This window comes from Nomascus leucogenys, chromosome 22a (assembly GCF_006542625.1).
Source record: "Nomascus leucogenys isolate Asia chromosome 22a, Asia_NLE_v1, whole genome shotgun sequence".
Classification (NCBI taxonomy): Eukaryota; Metazoa; Chordata; class Mammalia; order Primates; family Hylobatidae; genus Nomascus; species Nomascus leucogenys.
Genome location: NC_044402.1, coordinates 115,452,099 through 115,478,886, shown reverse-complemented (window position 1 = coordinate 115,478,886; position 26,788 = coordinate 115,452,099). Strand labels below are relative to the sequence as shown.

The 26,788-nt window shown below is 35.6% G+C and overlaps 1 protein-coding gene across 1 annotated transcript in view; it reads left to right on the top strand.

The window, feature by feature from the left end:
• The window catches only part of ABCA12 (ATP binding cassette subfamily A member 12), a 216,674-nt gene that overhangs the window by 176,612 nt on the left and 13,274 nt on the right, over positions 1-26,788 (top strand). The window contains exons 37-49 of the mRNA XM_030802777.1: positions 1,332-1,459; positions 2,928-3,015; positions 4,775-4,880; positions 12,548-12,602; positions 13,172-13,349; positions 14,835-14,950; positions 16,253-16,412; positions 17,502-17,755; positions 20,536-20,740; positions 22,486-22,595; positions 22,890-23,031; positions 24,066-24,200; positions 26,525-26,628. Of these exons, the coding sequence (XP_030658637.1) occupies positions 1,332-1,459; positions 2,928-3,015; positions 4,775-4,880; positions 12,548-12,602; positions 13,172-13,349; positions 14,835-14,950; positions 16,253-16,412; positions 17,502-17,755; positions 20,536-20,740; positions 22,486-22,595; positions 22,890-23,031; positions 24,066-24,200; positions 26,525-26,628 (1,781 nt within the window). The remainder of the gene's footprint in view (positions 1-1,331; positions 1,460-2,927; positions 3,016-4,774; positions 4,881-12,547; positions 12,603-13,171; positions 13,350-14,834; positions 14,951-16,252; positions 16,413-17,501; positions 17,756-20,535; positions 20,741-22,485; positions 22,596-22,889; positions 23,032-24,065; positions 24,201-26,524; positions 26,629-26,788) is intronic.

The following is a 26,788-nucleotide window of genomic DNA, read 5'->3' as shown; positions in this document are numbered from 1 at the left end:
GTAATGTCAAATATAATATATTTCCACAGTAGTATATAAACAAAATGAGAATGATTGATCTACCACTATACATAACATGTGGAAAATTCTCATAATAGAGAGTGAAAAGAGCCAGACACAAGAATACACATTTATACTATTCTATTAATATAAAATATAAAAATAGGCAAAACTACTCTGTGTCTGTTACTTTGGGAGGATACTAATTTGAAGGGAGTGTGATGAGGGGGCTTCTGATGTATTGGTCCTATTCTGTATCTTGTCTTGGTTGTTGGTGACTGGTTACACAGGTGTGTCAGTTTGTCAGAATTCATCAGGCAGTACAGATAATACATGTGCATTTCTCTATGTATAGTATAATTTAAAAATTACACTGAACACATAAGGGTATTCTCTTTTAATTATTTGTGAAAGCAGTGTCACTCTGGAATGCGATCTTCACGTTGATATAACTTGATAAAAGATAAAATCCAGCACCGTTTTTTTTTTAGAGCAAGCTGGAACTTTATGTTCTTGAGATAGACAGGTGTCACTATAAAAAAGTGCTAGACTTTTCCCAAACTTAACTTTATTGCAATGAAGCGTGAGAAGCTACACTGAAAATTAAGTTGTCAGGAAGCGCAGAAAGTTACAAGCATAAATATAAATGGTTAAACTAAGCTCTAAACAAATATACTTGGTAATATAAGTACCCACAAGGGAAAGTGACCAGGGGCACACAGGAACTCTCCACTAGCTTTGTGACTTTTCTGTAAATCTAAAATAATTCCAAACTAAAAGTTTATATATATAAAACTAATATATATATATATATACACATATATACATATATAAGATTAACTAATATACATATAACTAAGCTCTGACTCTTAGGTTACACACCTAAAACTAATGTATCATAAACTTTTCATCCGCTGCTATCAATCCTTGAAAAGTGTTATATTTTCAATTTGTGGCAAACATTTTTTTCCTTCCCTGAGAATTATTGAGGAAATTTTATCATCTTAATGTTTAACATTATTGTCCAAACATATTAAGCCTCAGCACAGTGAAGGAAATATCACACATTTGTTAACTTGTGTTCTTTCAGGCCTTTAAGTGAGTCCTAAACATAGGGATTTGCTCTACATGAATAATAACTATTTGTTCTAATTTCTTGGCGTAGGTGAGATGACTTCTTTTTCAAAGCTCTTTAGAGTCAAAGGACAGTCTTATCACACTCTACCAGTTGCAGTAATAGACAAATCATGAGACTGAAGCTCCTTGACATTGTCTATTTAACTTGCACAGCATTGTCCAGAAAAAAATTCATTTTTAACTTTGTTTTCCAGGAATGTCCTAAATTTAACTATTCCCCACCGCACAGAAGAACTTACTCATCCCAGGTAATTTATAACCTCACTGGGCAACGAGTGGAAAATTATCTTATATCAACTGCAAACGAGTTTGTCCAAAAAAGGTAAAATACTCTGTTCATAACATATTTAATTGCTTTCTAATTTTAATGGTAGCTGCTGTCTAAACTAGAGACAATAGATACAAATTTCTATTGTTTATATTTTACATGGTTAAATTCTCAGTTTTATTTAAACAGCCTTACATACTGAAATGTAAATAATGACTCTAAGATTTATTTGAGAAAATGGAAAACCATTGGTTATTTTAGGCCTCAAAAATGTACTGTTAAATTTGTATATATTTTTTTTTCCTTGAAGCCAAAGGGAATTTATTGACTGGCTTATACCAACTTGGAGAGGTTTAAGGCATGACTTTTGATGACAATTGGCCTCAGTTCCATATGAATATCTCAAAACTTAAGAGTGTGATATCTGCATATGGACAAAATGTGTTGTTTATGTGTAGCAAGGAAATGGGCTTGTACTTAAGTCACCTAAGCATTTATCATGGACACAAAGTTGGCAGACCTTCAATGGCTACCATTTTCTTCTTTCCTCCATCTCTTCCCTCCTTTGTTTCTCAGTATACATCCATGATTAATATTCATTGTAAAAAATAATTAGAAACTACAGATAAGCAAAAAGAAGAAAAAGAATATTATTTCTCCACACAGATATAAGCACTATTGATATTTTGGTGTATGTCCTTTCAGAAGTTTCTTTGTCACAGATATACATGTAAATATTTTTAACAAAATGGGTTTATTATAAACCAACTGTCTTAAAATCTGCCTTTAAACCAAGTGAATGACATACTGTGATGTTATTTGCATGTCAAAAATACATAGCTCTATAGCACTAACATTTAGGATGACAGTCACAAGATTATTCTAGTGTGACTGCACCATTATTTATTTAATCTGACCTTAATTTGGTAGGCAGTTAAATTAACCTATTCTTAAAATTACTACTTGGATTTTGAAAATCAACGTTTCGTTTTTATACCATGAATTGACAAGCAGTTGACATGAATTGACAAGACCCAACTTGCCCTCAAATATTCAGGGAGAAAAAATGTACAATATCTGGGGACAATATAGGGGAAATCTATTATATAGAAGAAATTGAGCCATTTGAAGAAAGGTATGAACTGGTATTATATCATTTCCGTATTAATTACCTAAAAGGAATATTTGAGTACTAAGATATTAAGATATTTGAGATGGTGGATGGGTCAGTTAAGATGGAGAAATTGATTACATTGTATGTCACTCATTTTCAGGATGACTACTAAACATATGCAATTGTTTAGAAGGACTTATTTCCTCTAGTTATAATGTACATTTGCGACTGAAATATGATAAAAAGAATTGATAAAAATGTAAAATATTTGTCAGGCAGTATTCATTTCATACTGTAAATGTGTTCCTAACAGAAAAAAAAAAGTTGAGCTCCTCGTTAAGTATTTTAGATTTATTTAAGAAGATTTTCTCCACTAAAACGAAGATATATTTTTATTACTCTCTGTAGATATGGAGGTTGGAGTTTTGGGCTGCCTTTGACAAAAGACCTTCGTTTTGATATAACAGGAGTCCCTGCCAATAGAACACTTGCCAAGGTAAGTTTTGATCTTTTTTTCTGGAATGTCATACAAATGAGAAGGTGAAATTGATATGTTTAATCATTTTCATGAAGTGAAAACAAAATGTGGGTACAATCGATTTGGCATGGTGCATAACTCAGGGCACAGTGGTTCCAATTCTGTGTATATACCCTAGGGAAACATGTACACATTAGCATCAGGACACACGTACAAATGTGTATACATGGAAGCATTTCTCATAATAGCCAAAAACGCAACCCAAAATGCCCACATGCAGAATATAGAAATAAACTGTTTCATATTCATTCAATAAAACTTTCAGCAATGGAAATGCAAGAACTCAGCTCCATATAACAAGCAAGTTAAATCTCCCAAACATTATTAATAAAGAAAAGACAAAAAGGAATACATTGACTATGATTACATTTACTGTAAACTTTGAGAGTTTATAGGCAAAACTCAACCATTTGTTTAGGGGAAAGGGAGGGTATTGTGATTTGGAAGGACATGGAGGGTCAGGGAAAAGGCGTTCTGGAGGCTGGCAATTCTTATTTCTCAACCTATGTGATAGTTTAAGGGATGTACTTCCTTCAGAATTTTTTTGGTAAAACTATACTTTATGACCTGCACTTTTCTTTATATATATGTCATAACTATTTAGAGATGAAAATGTGTATGTTTAGCCTTGCATCTTAAAGAACCGGGAAACTTCACCAAATTTAATGGAGATAAATAATTCTGCTCACTTATTTTTCCTTTTAGATTATACCTAAAATGAGGTAGAGTCACGGGATCAGATGCATATTCTTACCTATGTGATCAATGGTAGTCACAGGGATTTAAAATTGTCTACACATATTTCTCATCTGGTAGTAAGAGACATACACAGTCCTTGGGAAAGTGGGGAAATTAATGTCCATTTCGTGACTACTATGTGCTAACCACTAGTATCATCTTTTATACAAACTACCTAATTTTCTGCTCACAGCATCCCTGTGTGATAAATATCACTGAGTCTGTCTTAGCTGATTTTTACAGTAAATCATATAGAAAGTAATTAGTGGTGCTGGGGATTTCACTGCCTTCCTTTTCTTCCTCTCTTCTCTCTCTCCGCGCACACAGTAAATATTCTTGCACAAACGTGAATTTCTAATATAAAATCATTTCTCTCCAAATCAACTTTGCCATTTTGAATTATTAATTGGGTTCCTTTAATTGAGGTTCACCAGTATATTAAATCTCTCTGTTTTTGACATAGAAGGTAAAATCACGCCTTGTTTTGTAGGTTATAATTAGGAATCAAAAATTAGTGGAGGAATGTCAAGGTTTTCAATCTTGTGCTAAGGACACAATGCTTGTATATGTATTTTATTTATTTCTCCAGCTTGGTCTATTCCATTAGTTTTTATTACCATTATTGACAGCCAGGATACCTTAGTTCTAGTCTCAGAATCCCATGGATCTGCCACAGGGATGTAGATAATGATTTCTCCAGTTTCTTTCAAGCTTTGCCTAGAAGAGATCCTGAGTAACTAATAACTTAGTGCTATCCACAGAACAACTCTCTTCCCGATTTCTGCCTGTTTCTAAATTGGAAATTTATAGGCCTATGGTCAATACTCTAGAGAACAGTGCATAATCTTCCAAGATAAAATAAATTATTGGAAAACTGATGCTCTTATTTTAAATATAAATAAGATAGCCTGTCAGATGTTAAGACAGCCTAATTTAGTTGAACACAATATTGATCTTGCCTTCTTTTGGAATTTAATAGGTGTGGTATGATCCAGAAGGCTATCACTCCCTTCCAGCTTACCTCAACAGCCTGAATAATTTCCTTCTGCGAGTTAACATGTCAAAATACGATGCTGCCCGACATGGTAAAGTTACTAACACAAAAGTGTCCTGTATTGCAACTTTTGTTACTCTGTGTATAAAAATGCACTTTACATCCTGTTTCTTCACAGTGGCAGGTATTTTATGGTATCTAAATCACAGGTCTTTAAAAAGAGTTTAGAAGTAGTAACTATCACCAGATGGAACATTCTGGATAATCCTCTTCAGGCTAATTTAGTTTTCTCATTTATCAAATCAGGATAATAATGCTGACTTCACGTGCATGTCTGCTGTCAACCAAGTAGTTATAGCTCATAGAAAAATATTTTTAAACGATATGCTTGTCTATAGGCTAAACAATTTTTAAAAACAATTAATGTTTACAAATACTGTTCACAAATCTAAATATGATGACAAAACTTTTCTTTCTTTTTTGACATATTTTAGTGGTTACTTTTTTATTATTATTTTTCTTCAACTTTTATTTTAAGTTCAGGGGTACATGTGCCAGATGTGCAGGTTTGTTACATAGGTAAACATGTGCCATGGTGGTTTGCTGCACATATCAATGCATCACCTAGGTATTAAGCCCAGCATCCATTAGCTATTCTTCCTGATGCTCTCCCTCCTTCCATCCTCTGCACTCTGACAGGCCCCAGTGTGTGTTGTTCCCCACCATGTGTCCATGTATTCTCACCATTCAGCTCCCACTTACAAGTGAGAATGTGCAGTATTTGGTTTTCTGTTCCTACATTAGTTTGCTGAGGATAATGGCTTCCAGCTCTATCTATCTCCCTGCAAAGAACATGATCTCATTCCTTTTTATGGCTGCATAGTATTAGTATTCCATGGTGTATATGTATCACATTTTATTTATCCAGTCTATCATTGATGGACATTTAGGTTGATTCCATGTCTTTGCTATTGTGAATAGTACTGCAATGAACATACATGTGCATGTATCTTTATAACAAAATTATTTATATTCCTTTGGATATATACGTAGTAATAAGACTGCTGGGTGAAACGGTATTTCTGCCTGTAGATCTCTGAGGAATCACCACACTGTCTTCCACAATGGTAGAACTAATTTACATTCTTACTAACAGTGTAAAAGTGCTCCTTTTTCTCTGCAACCTCGCCAGCATCTATTGCTTTTTGACTTTTTACTAATAGCCATTCTGACTATTTTGAGATGGTATCTCATTGTGGTTTTGATTTGTATTTCTCTAATGATCAGTGATGTTGAGCTTTTTTTCATGTGTTTGTTGGCTGCATGTATGTCTTTTTAGAAGTGTCTGTTCATGCCCTTTGCCCACTTTTTAATGTTTTCTTCCTCCCTGCCACCAGTAAATTTAAGTTCTTTAAAGACTCTGGATATTAGACCTTTGTCAGACAGATAGATGGCAAAATTTTTCTCCCATTCTGTAGGTTGTCTGTTCACTCTGATGAAAGTTTCCTTTTCTGTGCAGAAGCTCTTTAGTTTAATTAGATCCCATTTGTCAATTTTTGCTTTTGTTGCAATTGCTTTGTTTTTGGCATTTTCATCATGAAATTTTTGCCTGTGTCTATGTTCCAAATGGTATTGCCTAGATTTTCTTCTAGGGTTTTTATAGTTTTGGGTTTTACATTTAAGCCTTTAATCCATCTCGAGTTAATTTTTGAATATGGTGTAAGAAAGGGGTCCAGTTTCAATTTTCTGCATATGGCTAGCCAGTTCTCCCAGCATCATTTATTAAATAGGGAATCTTTTTCCCCATTGTTTGTTTTTGTCAGGTTTGTCAGAGATCAGACGGTTGTAGGTATGTGGTCTTATTTCTGAGTTCTCCATTCTGTTCCATTGGTCTATGTGTCTGTTCTTGTACCAGTACCATGCTTTTTTGATTACTATAGCCTTGTAGTATAGTTTGAAGTTGGACAGTGTGATGCTTCCAGCTTTGTTCTTTTTGCTTAGGATCGTCTTAGCTATTCTGTCCCTTTTTTGGTTCTATATGAATTTTAAAATTTTTTTCTAATTCTGTGAAGAATGTCAATGGTAGTTTAATGGGAATAGCATTGAATCTGTAAATTACTTTGGGCAGTATGGCCATTTTCACGATATTGATTCTTCCTATCCATGAGCATGGAATGTTTTTCCATTTGTTTGTGTTCTCTCTGATTGCTTTGAGCAGTGGTTTGTTGTTCCCTTGAAGAGGTCCTTCACTTCCTTGTTAGCTGTATTCCTAGGTATTTTATTCTTTTTGTAGCAATTGTGAATGAGAGTTCATTAATGATTTGGCTCTCTGCTTGCCTGCTGTTGGTGTATAGGAATGCTAGCAATTTTTGCACATTGATTTTGTCTCCTGAGATTTTGCTGAAGCTGCTTATCCTAGCTTAAGAAGCATTTGGGCTGGACAATGGGGTTTTCTAGATATAGGATCATGTCAACTGCAAACAAAGATAATTTGACTTTATCTCTTCCTATTTGAATACCTTTATTTCTTTATCTTGCCGGACTGCTCAGGCCAAAACTTCCAATACTATGTTGAATAGGAGTGGTGAGAGAGCATATCCTTGTCTTGTGCCAGTTTTCAGGGGGAATGCTTCCAGCTTTTGCCCATTCAGTATGATATTGGCTGTGGGTTTGCCATATACATCTCTTACTATTTTGAGGTATGTTCCTTCAATACCTAGTTGGAGTTTTTAACAAAAGGGATGCTGAATTTTATCAAATGCCTTCTCCGCATCTATTGAGATAATCTTGCAGTTTTTGTCTTTAGTTCTGTTTATGTGATAAATCACATTTATTGATTTGTATATGTTGAACCAACCTTGCATCCTGGAGATGAAAGCCAACTTGTGGTGGATAAGCTTTTTGATGTGCAAACTGGAGTTTGCCACTGTTTTATTGAGAATTTTTGCATTGACGTTCATCAAGGATATTGGCCTGGAGTTGGTTTTTTTTTTTTTTTTTTTGAGGCAGAGTCTCGCTTTGTCGCCCAGGCTGGAGTGCAGTGGCAGGATTTCAGCTCACTGCAACCTCTGCCTCCTGGGTTCAAGCAATTCTCCTGCCCCAGCCTCCCAAGTAGATGGGATTACAGGCACCTGCCACACGCCTGGCTAATTTTTTTGAATTTTTTAGTAGAGACAGGGTTTCACTGTGTTGGGCAGGCTGGTCTTGAACTCCTGACTTCAGGTGATCCACCCGCCTCGGGCTCCCAATGTGCTGGGATTACAGGCGTGAGCCATCATGCACAGCCTCTTTTTTTTTTTGGTATCTCTGCCAGGTTTTGGTATCAGATGATGCTGGCCTCATAGAATTAGTTAGGGAGGAGTCTCTCCTTTTCAATTGTTTGGAGTAATTTCAGCAGACATTGTACCAGCTCTTCTTTATACTCTGGTAGAATTCAGCTGTGAATCCATCTGGTCCTGGGCTCTTTTTGGTTGGTAGGTTTTTTATTACTGCCTCAATTTCAGAACTTGTTATTGGTCTATTCAGGGATTCAGTTTCTTCTATGTTTTCTAGTTTATTTACATAGAGGTGTTCATAGTATTCTCTGATGGTTGTTTGTATTTCTATGGGGTCAGCGGTAATATCCCCCTTATCATTTTTGATTGTGTTTATTTGATTCTTCTCTCTTTTCTTATTTGTTAGTCTAGCTAGATGTCTATTTTATTAATTTTTTCAAAAACCAGCTCCTGGATTCGTTGATTTTTTTAAGGATTTTTTGTGTCTCTTTCAGTTCAGCTCTGATCTTGGCTATTTCTTGTCTTCTGCTAGCTTTGGGGTTTATTTGCTCTTGGTTCTCTAAGTTCTTTTAGTTAAGATGTTAGGTTGTTAACTTGAGATCTGTCTAGCTGTTTGATGTGGGCATTCAGTGCTATAAATTTCCCTCTTAACACTACTTTAGCTGTGTCCCAGAGATTCTGGTACATTCTCTCTTTTTCTCATTAGTTTCAAAGAACTTCTTGATTTCTGCCTTAATTTCATTATTTACCCAAGAGTCATTCTGGAGAAGGTTGTTCAATTTCCATGTAGTTGTGTGGTTTTGACTGAATTTCCTAATCTTGAATTCTAATTTAATTGCATTGTGGTCTGAGAGACTGTTTGTTGAGATTTCAGTTCTTTTGCATTTACTGAGGAGTGTTTTACTTCTGATTATGTGATCAATTTTAGAGTAAGGCATGTGGTGATGAGAAAAATGTACATTCTGTTGTTTTGGGGTGGGAAGTTCTGTAGATATCTATCAGGTCTACTTGATCCAGAGCTGAATTCCGGTCCTGAATATCTTTGTTAATTTTCTGAAAGACAAAACTTTTATACTAAGAAGTTCTATACCTGGACAAAAGCATTGCCATTCATTGAGCACTGACCATATGACATGCTTTATATGAAATATTGATGATCCCTACAGCACTCTTCAGGGTGAATATCATTATCCCCTACTATTATATTATTTCTCTAAGGCCTAGAAGTGGGATTTGAATCCAGGGCTGTGTGACTCCTGCCTGTTTATCTTTCTAATCCTCCACACTGCTCCTCTGGACTCAGCCATGCCTACTTCAGTTGAGTTTCACAAGAGGCTTTCACATAGTTTTTAAAATAAGGTTTGAAAGTCGAAACAGACTTTCAAAAAATACACATATTTCAATTACTGTTTATAAGATCATCTCATCTTCTTGAGCCTTGCTCAAATTGTTTTTCCTTGCTGATCCTAAAAAAAAATTTAAAAGAATAAAGAAAAGCTGGCAAACAGATTTGCTGGCCAAGATTGAGATTTATAGGCTAATAGTCTATTAAGTAGGAAAAAAGATACATCTCTTTTAGAAATGCCAACATCTACATTTCTTTCAGCTCCCTACTGTTGGGCATCATAGTGTATGCCAGATGTACTGGTGACTGTAGAAGTAGACCAGAGTCCAATACTCATTCCAGCAACAGGATCTTGAGGAGTCTTCATTTCAGAGAAAACAGTATCTTTTTCCCCAATCGCTTTGGCATTTTCCTAGCAGGAGAAACCAAGAAGAAAATACAAGATTGATAGTCCTTAGACCTAGAGCATCAATAAAGAGCAAAGTCAAAAGTGGTAAATTAAATTAAATGATGACTAAAGTGAATTGGGTCTAGTGTAACCAGTGTGAAATACTATTGGACGCTGTACTTTCAGTAGGGTGTTTTATTCAGAGCAAAAGACATTAATTGTTGAGACAGACAATGAAAGTATAAGAACTATAGAAATAACTAGGGAGAAATGTAGCAAAGATAAAGAGAACAAGAGACCAATACTGTTTCTGAAGGGTCAGCTTTTTAAAACCTGTATTCTGGCTTCCTTTGTAATTAGTGCTCTTTATTTAGACCAAGGCAATCTGAGTCACTCTAGACTCCAGCAGGCTTGTTGTAGCTCTTAACATTACATTTTAAGTTACAGAGTATAAAGAATTAAGAATTCTAAAACATAAAGTTTATTTTGACCCTAAACTGAAGTTTATTTTAATTAAAACTAATGTAAGATGTAGTTTGAGTTATATAGAAATTAGTAATAGTATGTCTTCTAGCCTCTAATAATTTTTCTTAAATAGACTTACGGAAGTGGTAAGTTTCCACTCTCTCTAGAAGGAACCCGATTTCTTTCAAAGAAGAAATGCTACATCACCCTAACTTACTTTTATTGTTTCTTAATGCATATATGAAGTCTACCATTGTAATAATATTACTGGTTTTAAAAATCAACCCAATTATTCTCCCACTGCCTCCCTCTAACACACTAGTTGTTTGAAGCCATCTTTGTTAGATTTTGCATGAATTGGGATTTTACTTTAACTATAAAATTGATTTTCTTTGAATTCTAACATGCTAATAAAAATCTTTTCATTAGCTTTCCTTTGCAATGTCAATATCTATTCTATTCATGTGGTTCCCTCTAGTGGTTAATATAACATGAAAATTCTTTTCTTTCTTCTCAAAAAATACAGGTTTGCTTGTTTTCCTTAACAAATGTTATACAACTAGGCTCTTTTTCAGGAATACTAACACATTGCCCCTTCCACCCCAGTGTTTATTTTTACTTTGTTGCATTAGAAGCAGTGGTACATGGGAAGCATCGAAATTAAGGTTTATAACTGTGGAGACATCAGAAGATGTCTTATTTTTAATATACATTATATGTGAGAAAAATATTTCATTGAAATCTTAAGATCTGAGTTCATTTAAGAGCATTTATTGACCAATCTCTCTACTTTGGACATCATGCTGGATGCTGTAGAACCTACAGAGATAACTATGATATAGGTCCCCAACTGTGACACATTTCCTTGATCTTTCAGCTAAAAATATGCATAAAAAACTGGTTCCACAGGATTTTGCATAGTGGAGTAAAATGTATTTGCAAGGATTCCTCTGGTGAAATAGAGTATTTCTTGATTCTGAAATACAAAGCAGAAATAAAAGTTCTCCCTTACCTATATAATAATTTACCATTAGGGTTCAAGTAGGGCCCCCAGGAAAACTGAAACTCAGCTAAAAAGGGACACTTAATTTATACAAAAGATAAGAAAAGTGTATCCCTCCAGTGATGTGATTAACATTATAAATCAACTTGGTTTTTGTTGTTGTTAGTTTCTTGCTTTAACCATACATTTTTTCTTTAATATACAACAGTTACAGAACTCAAATTCAAAAGATGTTACATTCAACTTAATGAAAGTTATAAATGTAACTTGAGAAAATCTGCCTTTAGAATCATCTGTAATATTCAGTGCTGTGCAAGGGGCTTAACATCGTAGTACAATGAGCAAGTACTATATGAACAGTTAAGTGAGAAAGCTCTCACTTAGTTTATGACACTATAGGAACAAGTATTTAGGAGCTATCTTCAGTGGCATCCCCTACCACTCTTTTCCACAGTTGCTCAGACAATACACACTCTACCTTCACATTGTTTTCCTTTGGGAAACTGTTGACAGCTCATTTTTGACTTTGGCTAACCAAGGTCCCCTAAGGAAGGGAAGAAAAGAGCCTTGCTTTTTACTCAAGTATAAGCAACACTGGGAGATCCCAACAATTTGGGACTGTATTGGAATTAAGTGACCACTTTTCTGAAGCCAGCTAGTATCTCTGAATCCTCTTAGACATTTATGTCTCAATGAAAAGGTCTCAGGTATGGCTGAAGTTCCTAAGCTCTACTCTGGCAGAGCTCTAGAAAAATAAGCATCTTAGAAGCAATAAACGGGAATGAGGAGTCCGCTGAGGCTACACTATTTCCCCACCACAGACACAGCACTAAACAGGGATGGGGGAAGTAACTGTCTGCTCTTTAAGGGATCCTCATGTAAATAATCGGTCCTGCTTTGAATTGCTTATTTAAATGTAATGCATTTCTGAAGTGCTGTTGAAATACAAACATATATATGACCAGATAGAAGGAATAAATGGAACATAATTATTTAAATATAACAAACTAGAGAGAAATGCAATATAAGAAATATAAATTCTTGTTCCCTTCCCAAAGATTCTAAACACAATGTGAAAAACTTCTTTTTATGTGAGTGCCATCAATTGTATGGCATTAATTGGATTAGGGGAAAAATAATTTTCCTTTAAAAAAAAAGGTCCCCCAAATAAAATTGTTTAGATAATAATATAAGGAGGAAAGTGTTGAATATTATTCATCTAAAAATTGGTATTTCTGATTAACTGAATGCCTACTAATAGAAGAACTGTTTCTTCTTTAAGGCATCATCATGTATAGCCATCCTTATCCAGGAGTGCAAGACCAAGAACAAGCCACGTAAGCAGATATCTCTAGCATGACTACTTTCTCCTTGACATAGCTGAGCCTCTGTATAAAGTGCTGTATTTGGAAATCACAGTTGTATCTGAATGAATGTCAATCTAGAAGGGCTGGTAATATGTCACTGACTGGGATAAAAGGAAGTTTTTGCAAGGGTGTAGAGTGGGCTTGCCAAGTAGAGCTTGTCGACTGCAGACTCACAGCGTTTGCTGCTTTTATAAGTCAAGTGATAAGTGCTACATCACTTCAACTTCCCTGTATAGCAATTAAGTATGGTTCCTATGCTCAAGAATGATACATCCCTTGCATAGACTCTGTAACCGTTGGAGACCGAGGTTTTTCTATCAAATATCCCTAGTCAATTCAGATGCACTAGAACTACATTTATTCTAGGGTCACGGTAGAGTCACGTTGGAAATATTATCTGGCTGCCTTGCAGGATGCCTCATTTGTGTCACAGCCAACTCTTGTACTGTTTTGTTGATGGTTTTAGTTATGAATCTTTCTGAAAGGAAAAGAGTTCCAAAAACTTATGTGTGTTTTCCTCTCCCTATTGCTCACTCTAGAATCAGCAGTTTAATCGATATTTTAGTGGCACTGTCTATCTTGATGGGCTACTCTGTCACCACCGCCAGCTTTGTCACCTATGTTGTAAGGGAACATCAAACCAAAGCCAAACAGTTGCAGCACATTTCAGGCATTGGTGTGACATGCTACTGGGTAACAAACTTCATTTATGACATGGTGAGTAACTTATGTCCTTCATTGCAGGAAATAAAAAATCAATTTGGATAGAAGACATCAGTTTTCTATTCAAGAGTTATTTACTCTAGTTTGTTCAAATTGTTATCACAAAGACAGGAAATAAAGAAAATGACTTGAGTCAGGCTTATCTTCATCCAGTGGTTGGAGGAAAGATAACCTACCTGCCCTCATCTCTGTGGACTATATCAGATTCCCTAGGGCACTTAAAATGAGAATTTCTGGGCCCCACTCCAGATCTGTTAAATCCATATCTTAGGAGGGGAGGGTGGAGAATATGCATTTTTAAAAAGATCCCCCAGGTGATTTTAAGCACGCTGAAGTCTTACAGTCAGTACTGTGGAGACATAGAAGCTTAGCAGCAAAATATCCTTACCTAATTGTGCCAAACAATCAAGCTTATAAAAATTTAATCAACTAATAGTGAAAAATGCGAAGTAGTATCCCCTGCTAATGACACATTAGAGAAGATTAGTAGGAAAAAGAAGGGATGTATTTCATTGATAGCTCTCTCATTTGCATAAAATGGTCCCAAGTTCAGATGGTTGTTCCTGACTCCAGACATACCAATGTTGGCCAAAAGCCCAGGATGGGTATGCATTTGCCTGGTGATTATGGTGAAATTGTCTGCGTTGCTGTCAAGATCATTGGCTTAAAGGTTGGAGAGTAATTAACTGCATATCCATTTTGTGAATGTATCCAGTGAGGTCTAAAATGTGTTTGTTGTAGGAGTCAAATCTAAAAGAATAGTAATGACTTCCCAGGACTTAACAGGAGCTTTAATGTTAAGAAAATTTCAAGTACATACTTCTGTGAAGGTCTACTTAGTACTTTAGGATTCCGTTGTCTTATATCTGGAGCTCATTCCAATTTAGGAGATTCCTACCCGCCCTGCAAATTAAATTACCACCACCTTCATTGTGTCCGTCTTCCTGCAAACTCCTCAGCATTTAATATTTCTACTTGCCAACAAAATGCTAAGTTCTTTGTTTGTATACCTGTGATTACAAGGATATGTGGGACCCAATGCCCTGCTGCTTCGCACAGAGTGGTTCACACTGATAACCAAGCTTTAGAAATCAACCATCTGAGAGAGTTCCAGCATTCAAAACGAAATCAATACTTTGAGGACTGAATGTAATACCAAGATACCTGGCTGTCTTATCTTTCTCACTGAACCTCTGTCACTGAACCATTCCAAGTCTCAAAGCCTAGAGGCAGGAACACCAGGGGCTCCTTGTATATCTGTTAAAGATGGAGATTGGCTTAACCTCATATTGCAGGAGACAAATTCTAAAGTGAAATCAATGTAAAATAAGTTGAATGTTATAAGCAATGGGAACATAAATAAGAATTCATTTCTTCAAATTTTTCTAGGTCAACTTGTTGCAGTTTTAAACTAGATGGGTTATTTTTTTTTGAAAGATGCTTGTCACATATTAAACATTGTTTTAAATATTTCCATAGGTTTTCTACTTGGTGCCTGTAGCATTTTCAATTGGTATCATTGCGATTTTCAAATTACCTGCATTCTACAGTGAAAACAACCTAGGCGCTGTATCTCTCCTACTTCTCCTGTTTGGGTAAGCTGCTGATTAAGCAATGAAAGAAGAATTAATAGAATTAAATGCCCCTAGACACAAATAGGACTAAATCTCATTAGCTAAATTACAATTGTCTTGGGGTTTCATTTGACATGAGTGATGACTAACGATACATTGCACTTGCTAGTCCATAGACTGTAAAGTATAATACTTTTGAAAATTAATGTTATTAATAGTAATACCTAAAATTAATAAGTATTTATTGGGTGCCAAGTGTCATGCTTTCTAATTTACATACGTGATCTCATTTACATAAAAATGAAAGCTTTAGAATGATGAGAAAATGTGTATACATGTATAAATTTATGTACTGACTAATTATATGAGTATACACAGCATTATTAAGTGCATATACATTCATGTATACTTGTTTATATTTATCTTTTTATAGATGTATAAGGACACACACATAATATGGTTTCTATATTAAGCTAATACAGGTAATACAGGCTGAGATAATCAATGCTTAGCATAACAAATCTTTCTGCCCTGAATACATGGTAGTAACCCTTAATTAGCAATTGTAGCTAATGCAGGAACTCTGTCTCTAGATCTATTTAATTGCCCCCCAAATTGCTCAAGGTTTTGCTCAAAACAGGCTAGCCAGCTTCTAAGCATGCTCTTTCTGCTCAGCTAGACTTGAACAGTGTCATTACTTTTCCTCAACTTTAAATTACAAGATTTATACTGATTAAACTCATATTTCTGAGCAACCTAAAAGGCTTGCCTAGGTGGGATAATACCATATTCAGGAGGGATTAATTTGTAGTTTTAATGATGTAGAACTACCCAAGGTTTCTTAAAAGAGGCTTTTTACTGTCTAAAAAAACACTCTTTGGATTTTTTTTGTCAAAAAGGAATGAAAGAGAGATCTAGTTAGAAGGCTTGACAACTCATCCCTAATGGTTATTTTTACTTTGGAAGCCCATCTAACTTGTTATTTTTTGTAAAATAGAATAATTAAGGCATTTCTTTTTTGAGACAGGATCTCACTTCTGTCACCCAGGCTGGAGTGCAGTGGCATGATCACAGCTCACCACAGCTTGATCCTCCGACCTCAGCCTCCCAAATAACCAGGGCTACAGGTGCATGCCACCACACCTGGCTGATTTTCGTATTTTTCTGTAGAGACAGGGTTTTGCCAAGTTGCTCAGGCTGGTCTCAAACTCCTGGGCTCAAGTGATCCACCTGCCTCAGCCTCCTAAAGTGTTAGGATTACAGGTGTGAGCCACCATCTCTGGCCAAGGCATAATTTTAATTCTTTGTGTTTTTAACCTGCAGGTATGCAACATTTTCCTGGATGTACTTGCTGGCTGGGCTCTTCCATGAAACAGGAATGGCCTTCATCACTTATGTCTGTGTCAACTTGTTTTTTGGCATTAATTCCATTGTTTCCCTGTCAGTGGTATACTTTCTTTCCAAGGAAAAGCCTAATGATCCGGTAAGATCTCTTATTTCAGTGAATTTATCAAAAGCTTCAACATGTTCCAGGTGGAAAGATTTTATTTATTCTGCATAAAAAAGAAGAATATCATTTGATTCTATTAAATTTGGAAGAGGAGAAACTGCAGCTTTTAAAATTCTTTTTGGGCCTCATCTAAGTTAATGCCTATCATTTTATGTATTGAGTGTCAAAACTATTGACACCTGATAGGGCTTGAATGGGGTGACGGAGGTGAAATCAGATGTATTGTGCGGCACTACATAAATCACGCAACCATTGGTCAGCTAAACATCTTACTCATTAACAAATTCTTATGGTATGGTGGTGACAAGGACAATGACTTATTATATGACTATGAGCTTCGAATCATTTGAACATTCATAGAGAAGAAACCTAATTCAGCCCCTTTCAATCATGTATTGGAGACTACTTCATTGTAAGCATCACTTTCCATTCAGAGCTGACAATTAGGATTAGTAAGAAGAGAAGCACTAACAGTGCCAGGCAATTGAACAGAAAAGAATAGAGAGGAAATGAAGTGAACTGAGGACTAGACAAGCATACTCTGGGAGAAGGAAGAAAATTCATGAAGTGGAAGTAGTTGGCCCACGTGTGAATAATGTGAAAATGAGCTATTTGCCCCTCTTGGAAACATGTTGGCTCTTCTTCTACTTCATTTCAGCATTTTAGTCCCTCTCCAAGTAGGGATTACCTTGGGTTCCAAAACTTTACTGTACCAAGTACCTCCCTCCCTCAGGCACATAATGATACCGTGTATCAGACCCCAACACACTGGCTAGCCCTACATTCCTGGGATTAAAGGCAGGTCTAGAAATAATTTTGCCTCCAGGATTAGGTCCAACATTATAGGTGGCCTCATATAATGATTTTCTGCTTGTATTTCAGTGATAAACATCCACCATTTAGTATACTAAATATTTGTATGCAAATTCAGCCTACATGGGAAATAATTGCCAATCCAGATAAGCTTTTTAGGTTTCATTATTTGTCTACATCTAGTTTTAAATTTTTGTCAGCTTTTTGGAAACTTAACACTGAGTTTTATTTTTATTTCTCTTATTTCAGACTTTAGAACTTATTTCTGAAACCCTCAAGCGCATTTTCCTGATTTTCCCACAATTCTGTTTTGGCTACGGTTTGATTGAACTTTCTCAACAACAGTCGGTCCTAGACTTCTTAAAAGCATATGGAGTGGAATATCCAAATGAAACCTTTGAGATGAATAAACTAGGTGCAATGTTTGTGGCTTTGGTTTCTCAGGGCACCATGTTTTTTTTCTTGCGACTCTTAATCAATGAATCCCTGATAAAGAAACTCAGGTAAATATAATGAAACCATAACGTTTGACATCTAAAACAGAACTCAATTCAAGCTATTGAGAAAGAAGTCAATAGTCTAAGCTTTTCCATTGGTAATATGGAAATGTTTGGCTCAAAAACTTTTTAAAAATTATCACATAATTCACTATTTTATTCTAGTAAATAGTTATCAAATCTTAATATGTGACTGCAACTATTGCTGTTGAGTGAGGGAATAAAATTAAATAAGCACAGTTGTTAACCTTAAATAGATTAAGGTACAGTGGTGAACTGTAAATATGTACATGAACAAAAGATGTAGTCTTTGAGTTGAGTTTGTGAAAATGGAAAACACTTTCAAGGCAGAAATGGGGAAAGAGGATTGAGTGTGGAGCATGTTGGCAATGAGTCTGGGAAAAGAAGACTAAGAAAAAGTGAAGACAGCATCATAAATGCGGAGAAATACACATGCCATTGACCCAGCAATTCCATTTCTGGAATGTTTACATATATGCTCACAGGTATACAAACTTATGTATGTTTAAAGTTATTCATCATGGTAACCATTTCTAATAGCAAAAGAATAGAAACAGCATAAACGTCCTTCATTTAGGGACTAGTTAAATTATATCCATAGATTCACTAATAGAACATTCAGCAGCCATTAGGAAGAATGATATAGTTCTCTATGTAACATTTGGAAGTGTCTTTAATATTTACTAATTTAAAAATGCAAGGTTCAGAACTATGTGTACAGTATATTGCCATTCAAGTTAAAAAGAAAAGAAATATTTATGCAGACATATCCATAGACTATCTCTAATTATGAGTGCCTCTGCTGATGAGAGATATATATGGTTGAAGATGACCAGTTTTTACTATATATTCTTCGGTACCATTTAAATTTTAATGACATGTACATGTATCATCTATTGAAAAATAAAATTTTAAGTAAATAATGAGAAGAAATAAAAGAGCAGAGATAGAGAAATATATTAGAGCATATTTAAGAAAGAAGTATTACAACTTAATTAGAACAGAATAAATGTAATGAAAAAGTAGGAGTTACAGTTTAACATGCGGTTGGGAGATTATGGAATCTCTTAAATGCTTGGCAAAGAGATATGGTTTGGGCTTTATTCAACAAACAAATGAACATTCATTGAGAGTTGTTGAACAGAGAGAAACATGATCAAGTTGTGCTTGACGAAGTGTAATTTTGTAGATGGAGCGCAGATTGGAATGGAAGAGTCAGAGACCCTGGAGCAGTTTTAGCTCCTGGAGAAATCTAGGTGAGAAGAATAAAAGCCTATAGGACGAGGCAGAAAATAATCCATGATAGGGTGTTATAAGGCACGATGGCTCACGCCTGTAATCCCAGCACTTTGCGAGGCCAAGATGGGCAGATCACCTGAGGTCAGGAGTTCGAGACCAGCCTGGCCAACATGGTGAAACCCCATCTCTACTTAAAATACAAAAACTAGCTGGACATGATGGCGCGCACCTGTAATCCCAGCCACTCGGGAGGCTGAGGCACGAGAATCGCTTGAACCCAGGAGGCAGAGGTTGCAGTGAGCTGAGATGGTGCCACTGCACTCCAGCCTGGGCGACAGAGCGAGACTCCATCTCAAAAAAAAAATAATAAATAAAAAATAAACAACAACAAAAAAGGCATTTCCAGTATTTGGAGACTGACTACATGATTTTGGAATAAGGAAGACTAGAAGAAACATTGCAGTTGGGGTCTTTGGGGATCTCATCAGAAGAAACAGGGACATTGGGAAGAAAGCCTGGATTGATTTCTTTAAATTTTTTTGTTGTTGTTGTTCTGTGTTAGCCAAGATATCAAGGTGGGTTTGGGACTTAATGAGTTTGGAGGGCTGATAACCTTAAAATATTGGCTAAATCTTAGGTGAATCATTAGTAAAACAAGTACAGAATAACAATAGTATTCATATTATTGATTATAAAAGTAGATATATCTGCTGTACAATATTGTGCCTATAGTTAACAATACTGTATTGTGCACTTAAAATTTTGTTAAAATGGTAGATCTTATGCTATTTCTAAAATTAGAAAAAAAAGTAGAGAGGTTTTTTAAGTTTAATTGAAAAAAAAATTTTTTTTTGAGACGGAGTCTTGCTCTGTTGCCCAGGCTGGAGTGCAGTAGCGTGATCTTGGCTCACTGCAACCTCTGCCTCCCAGGTTCAAGCAATTTTCCTGCCTCAGCCTTCTGAGTAGCTGGGACTACAGGCGTGTACCACCATGCCTGGATAATTTTTGTATTTGTAGTAGAGACAGGGTTTTGTCAGGTTGGCCAGGCTGGTCTTGAACTTCTGACCTCAAGTGATCCGTCGGCCTCTCAAAGTGCTGGGATTATAGGTGTGAGCCACTGCACCCGGCTGAAAGGATTTTTTTAAAAAGGTGATCATTGGTCTTAGGTTTGTAGATGATGAGTTTTCCTAATGATTCTGGAGTTCCTTAGTTGCTCTGTTAGGAACTAACCTTCAAACACATACTTTTCTTATTACTGAAATTAGAATTATAAATCTTAACAGTGGATCTGTAAACATTTAAGGCATGGAGAACAAAAGCTGTTTCACAAATATCATAGTGAATACAGTGAGGAGGGTCTATACTGATTTCTTAAGTTATCTGAGTAGCATAATTCATTACAAATGTAAAAGAAGTCTAATGATGACTAGTACACTGTTAGTGACATGAAAATCCATCAAAACATGTCAAAATTGAATGCTGTCATTTCAAAATCATTGACGTAAAATCACTGGGTCCATTTTTAGGCTTTTCTTCAGAAAATTTAATTCTTCACATGTAAGGGAGACAATAGATGAAGATGAAGATGTGCGGGCTGAGAGATTAAGAGTTGAGAGCGGTGCAGCTGAATTTGACTTGGTCCAACTTTATCGTCTCACAAAGACCTACCAACTTATCCACAAAAAGATTATAGCTGTAAACAACATCAGCATTGGGATACCTGCTGGAGAGGTAAGAAACTGTGTTTTGTTTCTAATTGTCCTTTTCATTGGCATACTATGTGACAAATTAAAATCTTAATTATTGGCCAGGTACAGTGGCTCACGCCTGTAATCTTAGCACTTTGGGAGGCCGAGGTGGGCAGATCACTTGAGGTCAGGAGTTTGAGACCAGCCTGGCCAACATGGTAAAACCACGTCTCTACTAAAAATACAAAAATTAGCTAGGCGTGGTGATGCACGTCTGTAGTCCCAGCTACTCGGGAGGCTGAGGTACGAGAATCGTTTGAACCTGCGTGGTGGAGGCTGCAGTGAGCCAAGATCGTATCACTGCACTCCAGCCTGGGTGACAGAGTGATTCTGCCTCAAAAAAAAAAAAAAAAGAAAAAAAATCTTAATTATTTTCCCACAATTTTTTTTCTAGAAATATAAATGTTAATCTGAATATTTCCATGGGAAAAAATACACACATGCATATATATATATACATATATATATATATATACACACACACACATACACATATACACATACATATATATATATGTATATGTATACACATACATATATATATATGTATATGTATACACATATAGAGTCATCCCTCCGTATCCATGGGAGATTGGTTCCAGGACCCCCAAGGATATCAAAATCCACAGAAATCCACAGATGCTCAAGTCCGTGATATAAAATAATTCAGTACTGCATATAATCTGTGCACATCCCACTGTATATTTAAATCATCTCTAGATTACTTATAATACCCAATGCAATGTAAATAGTTGTTACCATTTATTGTTTCGGGAATAAGAACACAGGAAGTCTGTACATGTTCAGTACAGATGCTTTTTTCCCCCTGAATATATTTCAATCAAACCTTTGGATCTAAAGGTTAGAAACTCAGGGATAAGGGGGGCTGACTGTATATATAATTTACACATGTCCAGGTATTAGTTTGGTGCAAAAGTTAATATTATTTACCCTATGAGTTCTCGCTTGGCGGAGAGAATTCAACAAGTCCTACCACACAGCAAGTGCTGAGCCCCTTCCTAAACTACTGTCCACTTACTCTGGGGTAGATTTTGGTCAGGAAGCCTGTTCAGGGTGCTGTCTTCACCCTTTCATTTCCAGTCCTCCCAAAAAACAGCATAAAGACATCAGTTTTTGGAAGTGAGGTCCTAGGACTGCATCTATTTATTTATATTCTTGCCATTTTCACAGAAGCAATATTAAGGCAGCGTTGAAAAGAGAAAGCAAATATGGCTGTGCCACTTAGTTTTCCAAGCAGAGCTGCAAACTACACGCATCAAATTTATTTGACAGTACGAAGAAACTATTGCCACAATAGCTTATTCAGTAAAGTTGTGATTTTGTGTGAATAATGTGAAATGTATAAATATAATTACTTTGTTGGGTTAGCAGATCTTATTTGTGGGGTATTTTATCATGTCACATAGAGTGATGATATAACATAACATGTAAAATAGGTCCTGTGTGTGTGTGTGTGTGTGTGTGTGTATGTGTGTGTGTATATATATATATATATATATTCAGATGGTTAAAGGAAAAAGAATACATAGTATCCATTTGTTTTAAAAGAGAAAGTTTTATCAAGAGCATTACACTATCCATGAATAATTCCAGTGATTTATTTTTCTCGGTAATTTATTTTACCCAGGGAGAAGAGGGAGAGATACAAAAGCAATGTCTCATTGGTTTGGATTAAGGCTTATATCTTCTTTTTCTCCCTCAAACCAGTGTTTTGGGCTTCTTGGAGTGAATGGAGCAGGAAAGACCACTATATTCAAGATGCTGACAGGAGACATCATTCCTTCAAGTGGAAACATTCTAATCAGAAATAAGACCGGGTATGAAAAACTAATGCTTCAATTTAGCGAGTACAACATACTTAAATGAGAAAAATACTTGAAATGAACATTTAATGTTATTTTGTGGTTATATTATTCAATCCTTAGGGGAGAACAAAGTTATTAGGGTGGGTGGAAATGTTTAAATGTGAATCTGATAGTGGGATTATTTTATCCCTTTTTATCAAAGTCACTGACCACCATGACCAAAATAGAGCTACCTTCCCAGCATTTGGGAACCAGGAGGGATAAATCTTTTGAAATTCATCTGTGTTTTTGATTCTGTCAATTCAGATCTCTGGGTCACGTTGATTCTCACAGCTCATTAGTTGGCTACTGTCCTCAGGAAGATGCCTTAGATGACCTGGTAACTGTGGAAGAACATTTGTATTTCTATGCCAGGGTACATGGAATTCCAGAAAAGGATATTAAAGAAGTGAGTACAAGTGTGAAAAACTACTTAATTTGAAACCATTATTGTTTCTACTTCCATCCCCCACCCCACTGCACCCCACTATCCCCCCTGCCCCACCATTTCCCCACAAAACCACCTGGAAAACATTGTCATTTTCTTTCTGGCAGTGGCAATGGCAGTGAGTCCCTCTTAGTTGGGTCATGTGTATTATATATGCACCTATGAAATTAGCTTTAGAAACTCCTTGGCTCGTGTTTGTTCAGTTACCCTTTTAAGAACTGTGAAATAGAGGATCACACTTGCGTTAGGCTCTGGGCTGAGCATTGGTTGGTGATGCCTGTACATCTTTTAGTGTTTGGATTAGCACCGACACATAGAGTTAATGGCAAAATGCCCAAGTAAAATAGATTAGTTTCCACTTTGGTTTTTAATCTGTGGCTTTAGATCTCACTGCAACTATTTGCCATTTTAATGAGATGGCTAACCCTTAGGGCGGTTTCTTCCACTTTTGAAATCCTGAGGACCTGTTGTTTAACTAGGATTTCATTATTTGCCAGGACTATTTACAGAAATAACTACAAGAACCCATGATTCCTAATGTGCTAATGTTTTGATACTGGGTCAGTTTTAAAAAGGTTGAAAGCCTTTGTGACAACTCACCCCTCAGTAAGAAGAGAGAAGAAGCAGTGGTAACAGTCATTGAGAACCCTGCCTTGTGAATTCTGTTTTAGTTCTATTAAGCCTTACTAGAGAATCTTGTGGTAATGCAGCAAATAGTTCAATCTGCAATTGTAAACACACGCACACATTTAGTGGGGGAGGGAATCCCATCTGAAAATAAGCCCCCAAAGAATCTCTTTAAATAAGCTATTAATCCTTAAGTGATTCTTTGAAAATAAAAATAAAATCTATGTTGAATTTAAGTGTTTTCATTTTTTTCCAGATATATTCTCCATGATAAAATTTTCTTTTCATGAGCATCTTTTTTTTCCATTTAGTGCTTTAAAAGTTTTGGCACAGGAAGGTCAACCTAACTCCTCTTTTATTGCCCACAGACTGTTCATAAACTCCTTAGGAGACTTCACCTGATGCCCTTCAAGGACAGAGCTACCTCTATGTGCAGTTATGGCACAAAAAGAAAATTATCCACTGCACTAGCCTTGATAGGGAAACCTTCCATTCTACTGCTGGTAAGAGAATCATTATTTAAAAAGGCCACTCCATAATTAGAACAGCATGTCTGATTGTATGTGTTAACATTTCATCATCATGATTGCAGTCAACATTTATTGAGGTCTCACTATGTGCTAGCTATTGTGCAAAGCACCTTATGTATACTATCTCAATAAAGGATTTTATATCAGCAAATAATTTGTTACCACAACAATATGCCCTCAAAAATGTTTTATCTGAAAGCAATGGCTTAGTGCGTTTCCGAGGAAACACTGGCACGGAAATGGGAAGTGAAACAAATTCAGGGTACTCAAATAAGTAAGTTATGGAATATGGTACAATTTGATTCCCACCTATTGAAGAAATCATCTCTCTTTTTCTGTTAGGAACTGAGTAGGTAAACTCACATTTTCCAGCTTCTACTATGGAGGACAGACACATTTTAGGACAATGTGTTGTGCTAAAATTTTATTTCCTTGTTACTTTAAAATATGAGTTATCTAGCTTAGGATGTGATGGATCCATCCTATGTCATCTGAATGTGGGGGTTATAGGGTGGGGAAGAAATGCAGTCCACATTTACATTTTTCTTAAGAGGTGGAAAATTTAATTGATTACCTGGAAATATACATTACACATAGTAGTAATGTTAATATTCTGCACCCCAAGTCTAACTTTGTAAAAGGGTGTTTATTTCAGAAAAATATACTTGCCCTTATTTTGGAAAGTCCCCTTCATTCAAGGACCTCCAAACTCTGAAAGAGCCTTAACTATAAGGAATCATAATGCAGTTATAAGTCACCACATTATTCCAGGGATCAAGTCATACAGTGGATCAAATCATTTCAACTGCCAGATAGAATGATGCACAGCCCATCTTTCTATAATACCAGAAGCTTATAATGCATTATATCTCTGCCAATCGATGCTTATAATGGAATTCTATTGTGTAAATGTTCCTTAAATTGAACAAAACAATCTTTAGGCACCTCTGTGAAATAACAAATGTAAAGTACTTTAAAATGTTAAACGTTTTATGTAAACATTATGTATTAATGAACCAAAATGAAATACTGACATGAAAGATACCAAGTTTTCTTCTATATGCATTTACTAAATATGCTATCTTCTTCAAAAACAGGAGCAGTGACAATGTATCCTTTGTTTCCCCAAATTAATACCAATTTATTTTTTTTTTAATTATTTAACTACTATTTTAATTGACACATAATAATTATACATATTTATGGAGTACAGTGTGATATTTTGATTCCTGTATATAATATGTAATGATCAACTCAGAGTAATTAGCTTATCTATCACCTCAAATATGTATCATCTCCTTGTGTTGGGAACACTCAAAATCCTTTCTTCTATTTGAAAATATACAATAAATTATTGTTAACTATAGTCACCCTACAGTGCTATAGACCACTAGAACTTATGCTTCTTGTCTAGCTGTCATTTTGTATTCATTAACCAATCTCTCTCTGTCCTCCTCTCCCCGCTATGCCTCCAGCCTCCAGTAACCATTATTCTACTCTCTACTTCTATGAGCTCAACTATATTAGCTTCCACATAACCCATTCCTTTCTTTAGATTTTACACCATTCCGTAAAAACAAGCCTCTAGGTATGTACATATTTTTTGTTACAAGTATATTTTTTAAATTTTTACCTAATCTTGACCTATAGTTTGTTTAACCTCTGTCAAAATCTGTTATTGTATGTTTAGATTATCTACTGCTACATTTTCTAATTTCATGTCTGAATGATTTTTCATAACATCATTTACTTTGAAAAATAACGTACATCTTTCTACTTGGCAGTTTCTACAAATCTTGTTTTTATTTCCCAAGGAGTGTTAAATTTCAATTAATAACAGAAAACTAAAAATATACTTCAAACAAATTAACTGAAATATCAAATTATGTTCTTTCTGCTTCACATAGCATATTATCACTCATAGCCACAATTCTGCTATCAGGAACAGGGTGGTAATCTTGTTGATGTGGCTTATATATGTGGCAAGATAGAATTAAATATAAGAATTTGCCAGTAATTGAAGTGGAATTTTTTTCCAAAGAAACATAAGAGACGGATGTAAAGTAACAGGGTGTCAACTTCACTTAGACACTTTTTAAAACAGATTGACAATTTTAAATGATTAATTTTGAGCTTTTTGACAGCAGCAGAAAGAAGCCTATTAAGTATAAAACAAGTTAGTCACAGGACCTCGAAAAGTGTTTCTGTTCTAGGGAAGTGAAATGCAGTAACTCATGAAAAGAACTTCATCAAAAATTAATTAATTTGACAAATTTTTGTTGTAACTTTCTATTAAGGATGAGCCGAGCTCTGGGATGGATCCGAAGTCGAAACGGCACCTCTGGAAGATCATTTCGGAAGAAGTACAGAACAAATGTTCCGTCATCCTCACATCTCACAGGTAAACTGAGTGGAATCTTTAAAGCGAATCCACACAATTTTAGGATGACAGATGGGAAAAGGTAATCCTGTATAACATAAATAAACATATACACATACATATATATGTGTGTGTGTATATATATATACATACAAAATTATATACACACACATATATGTAT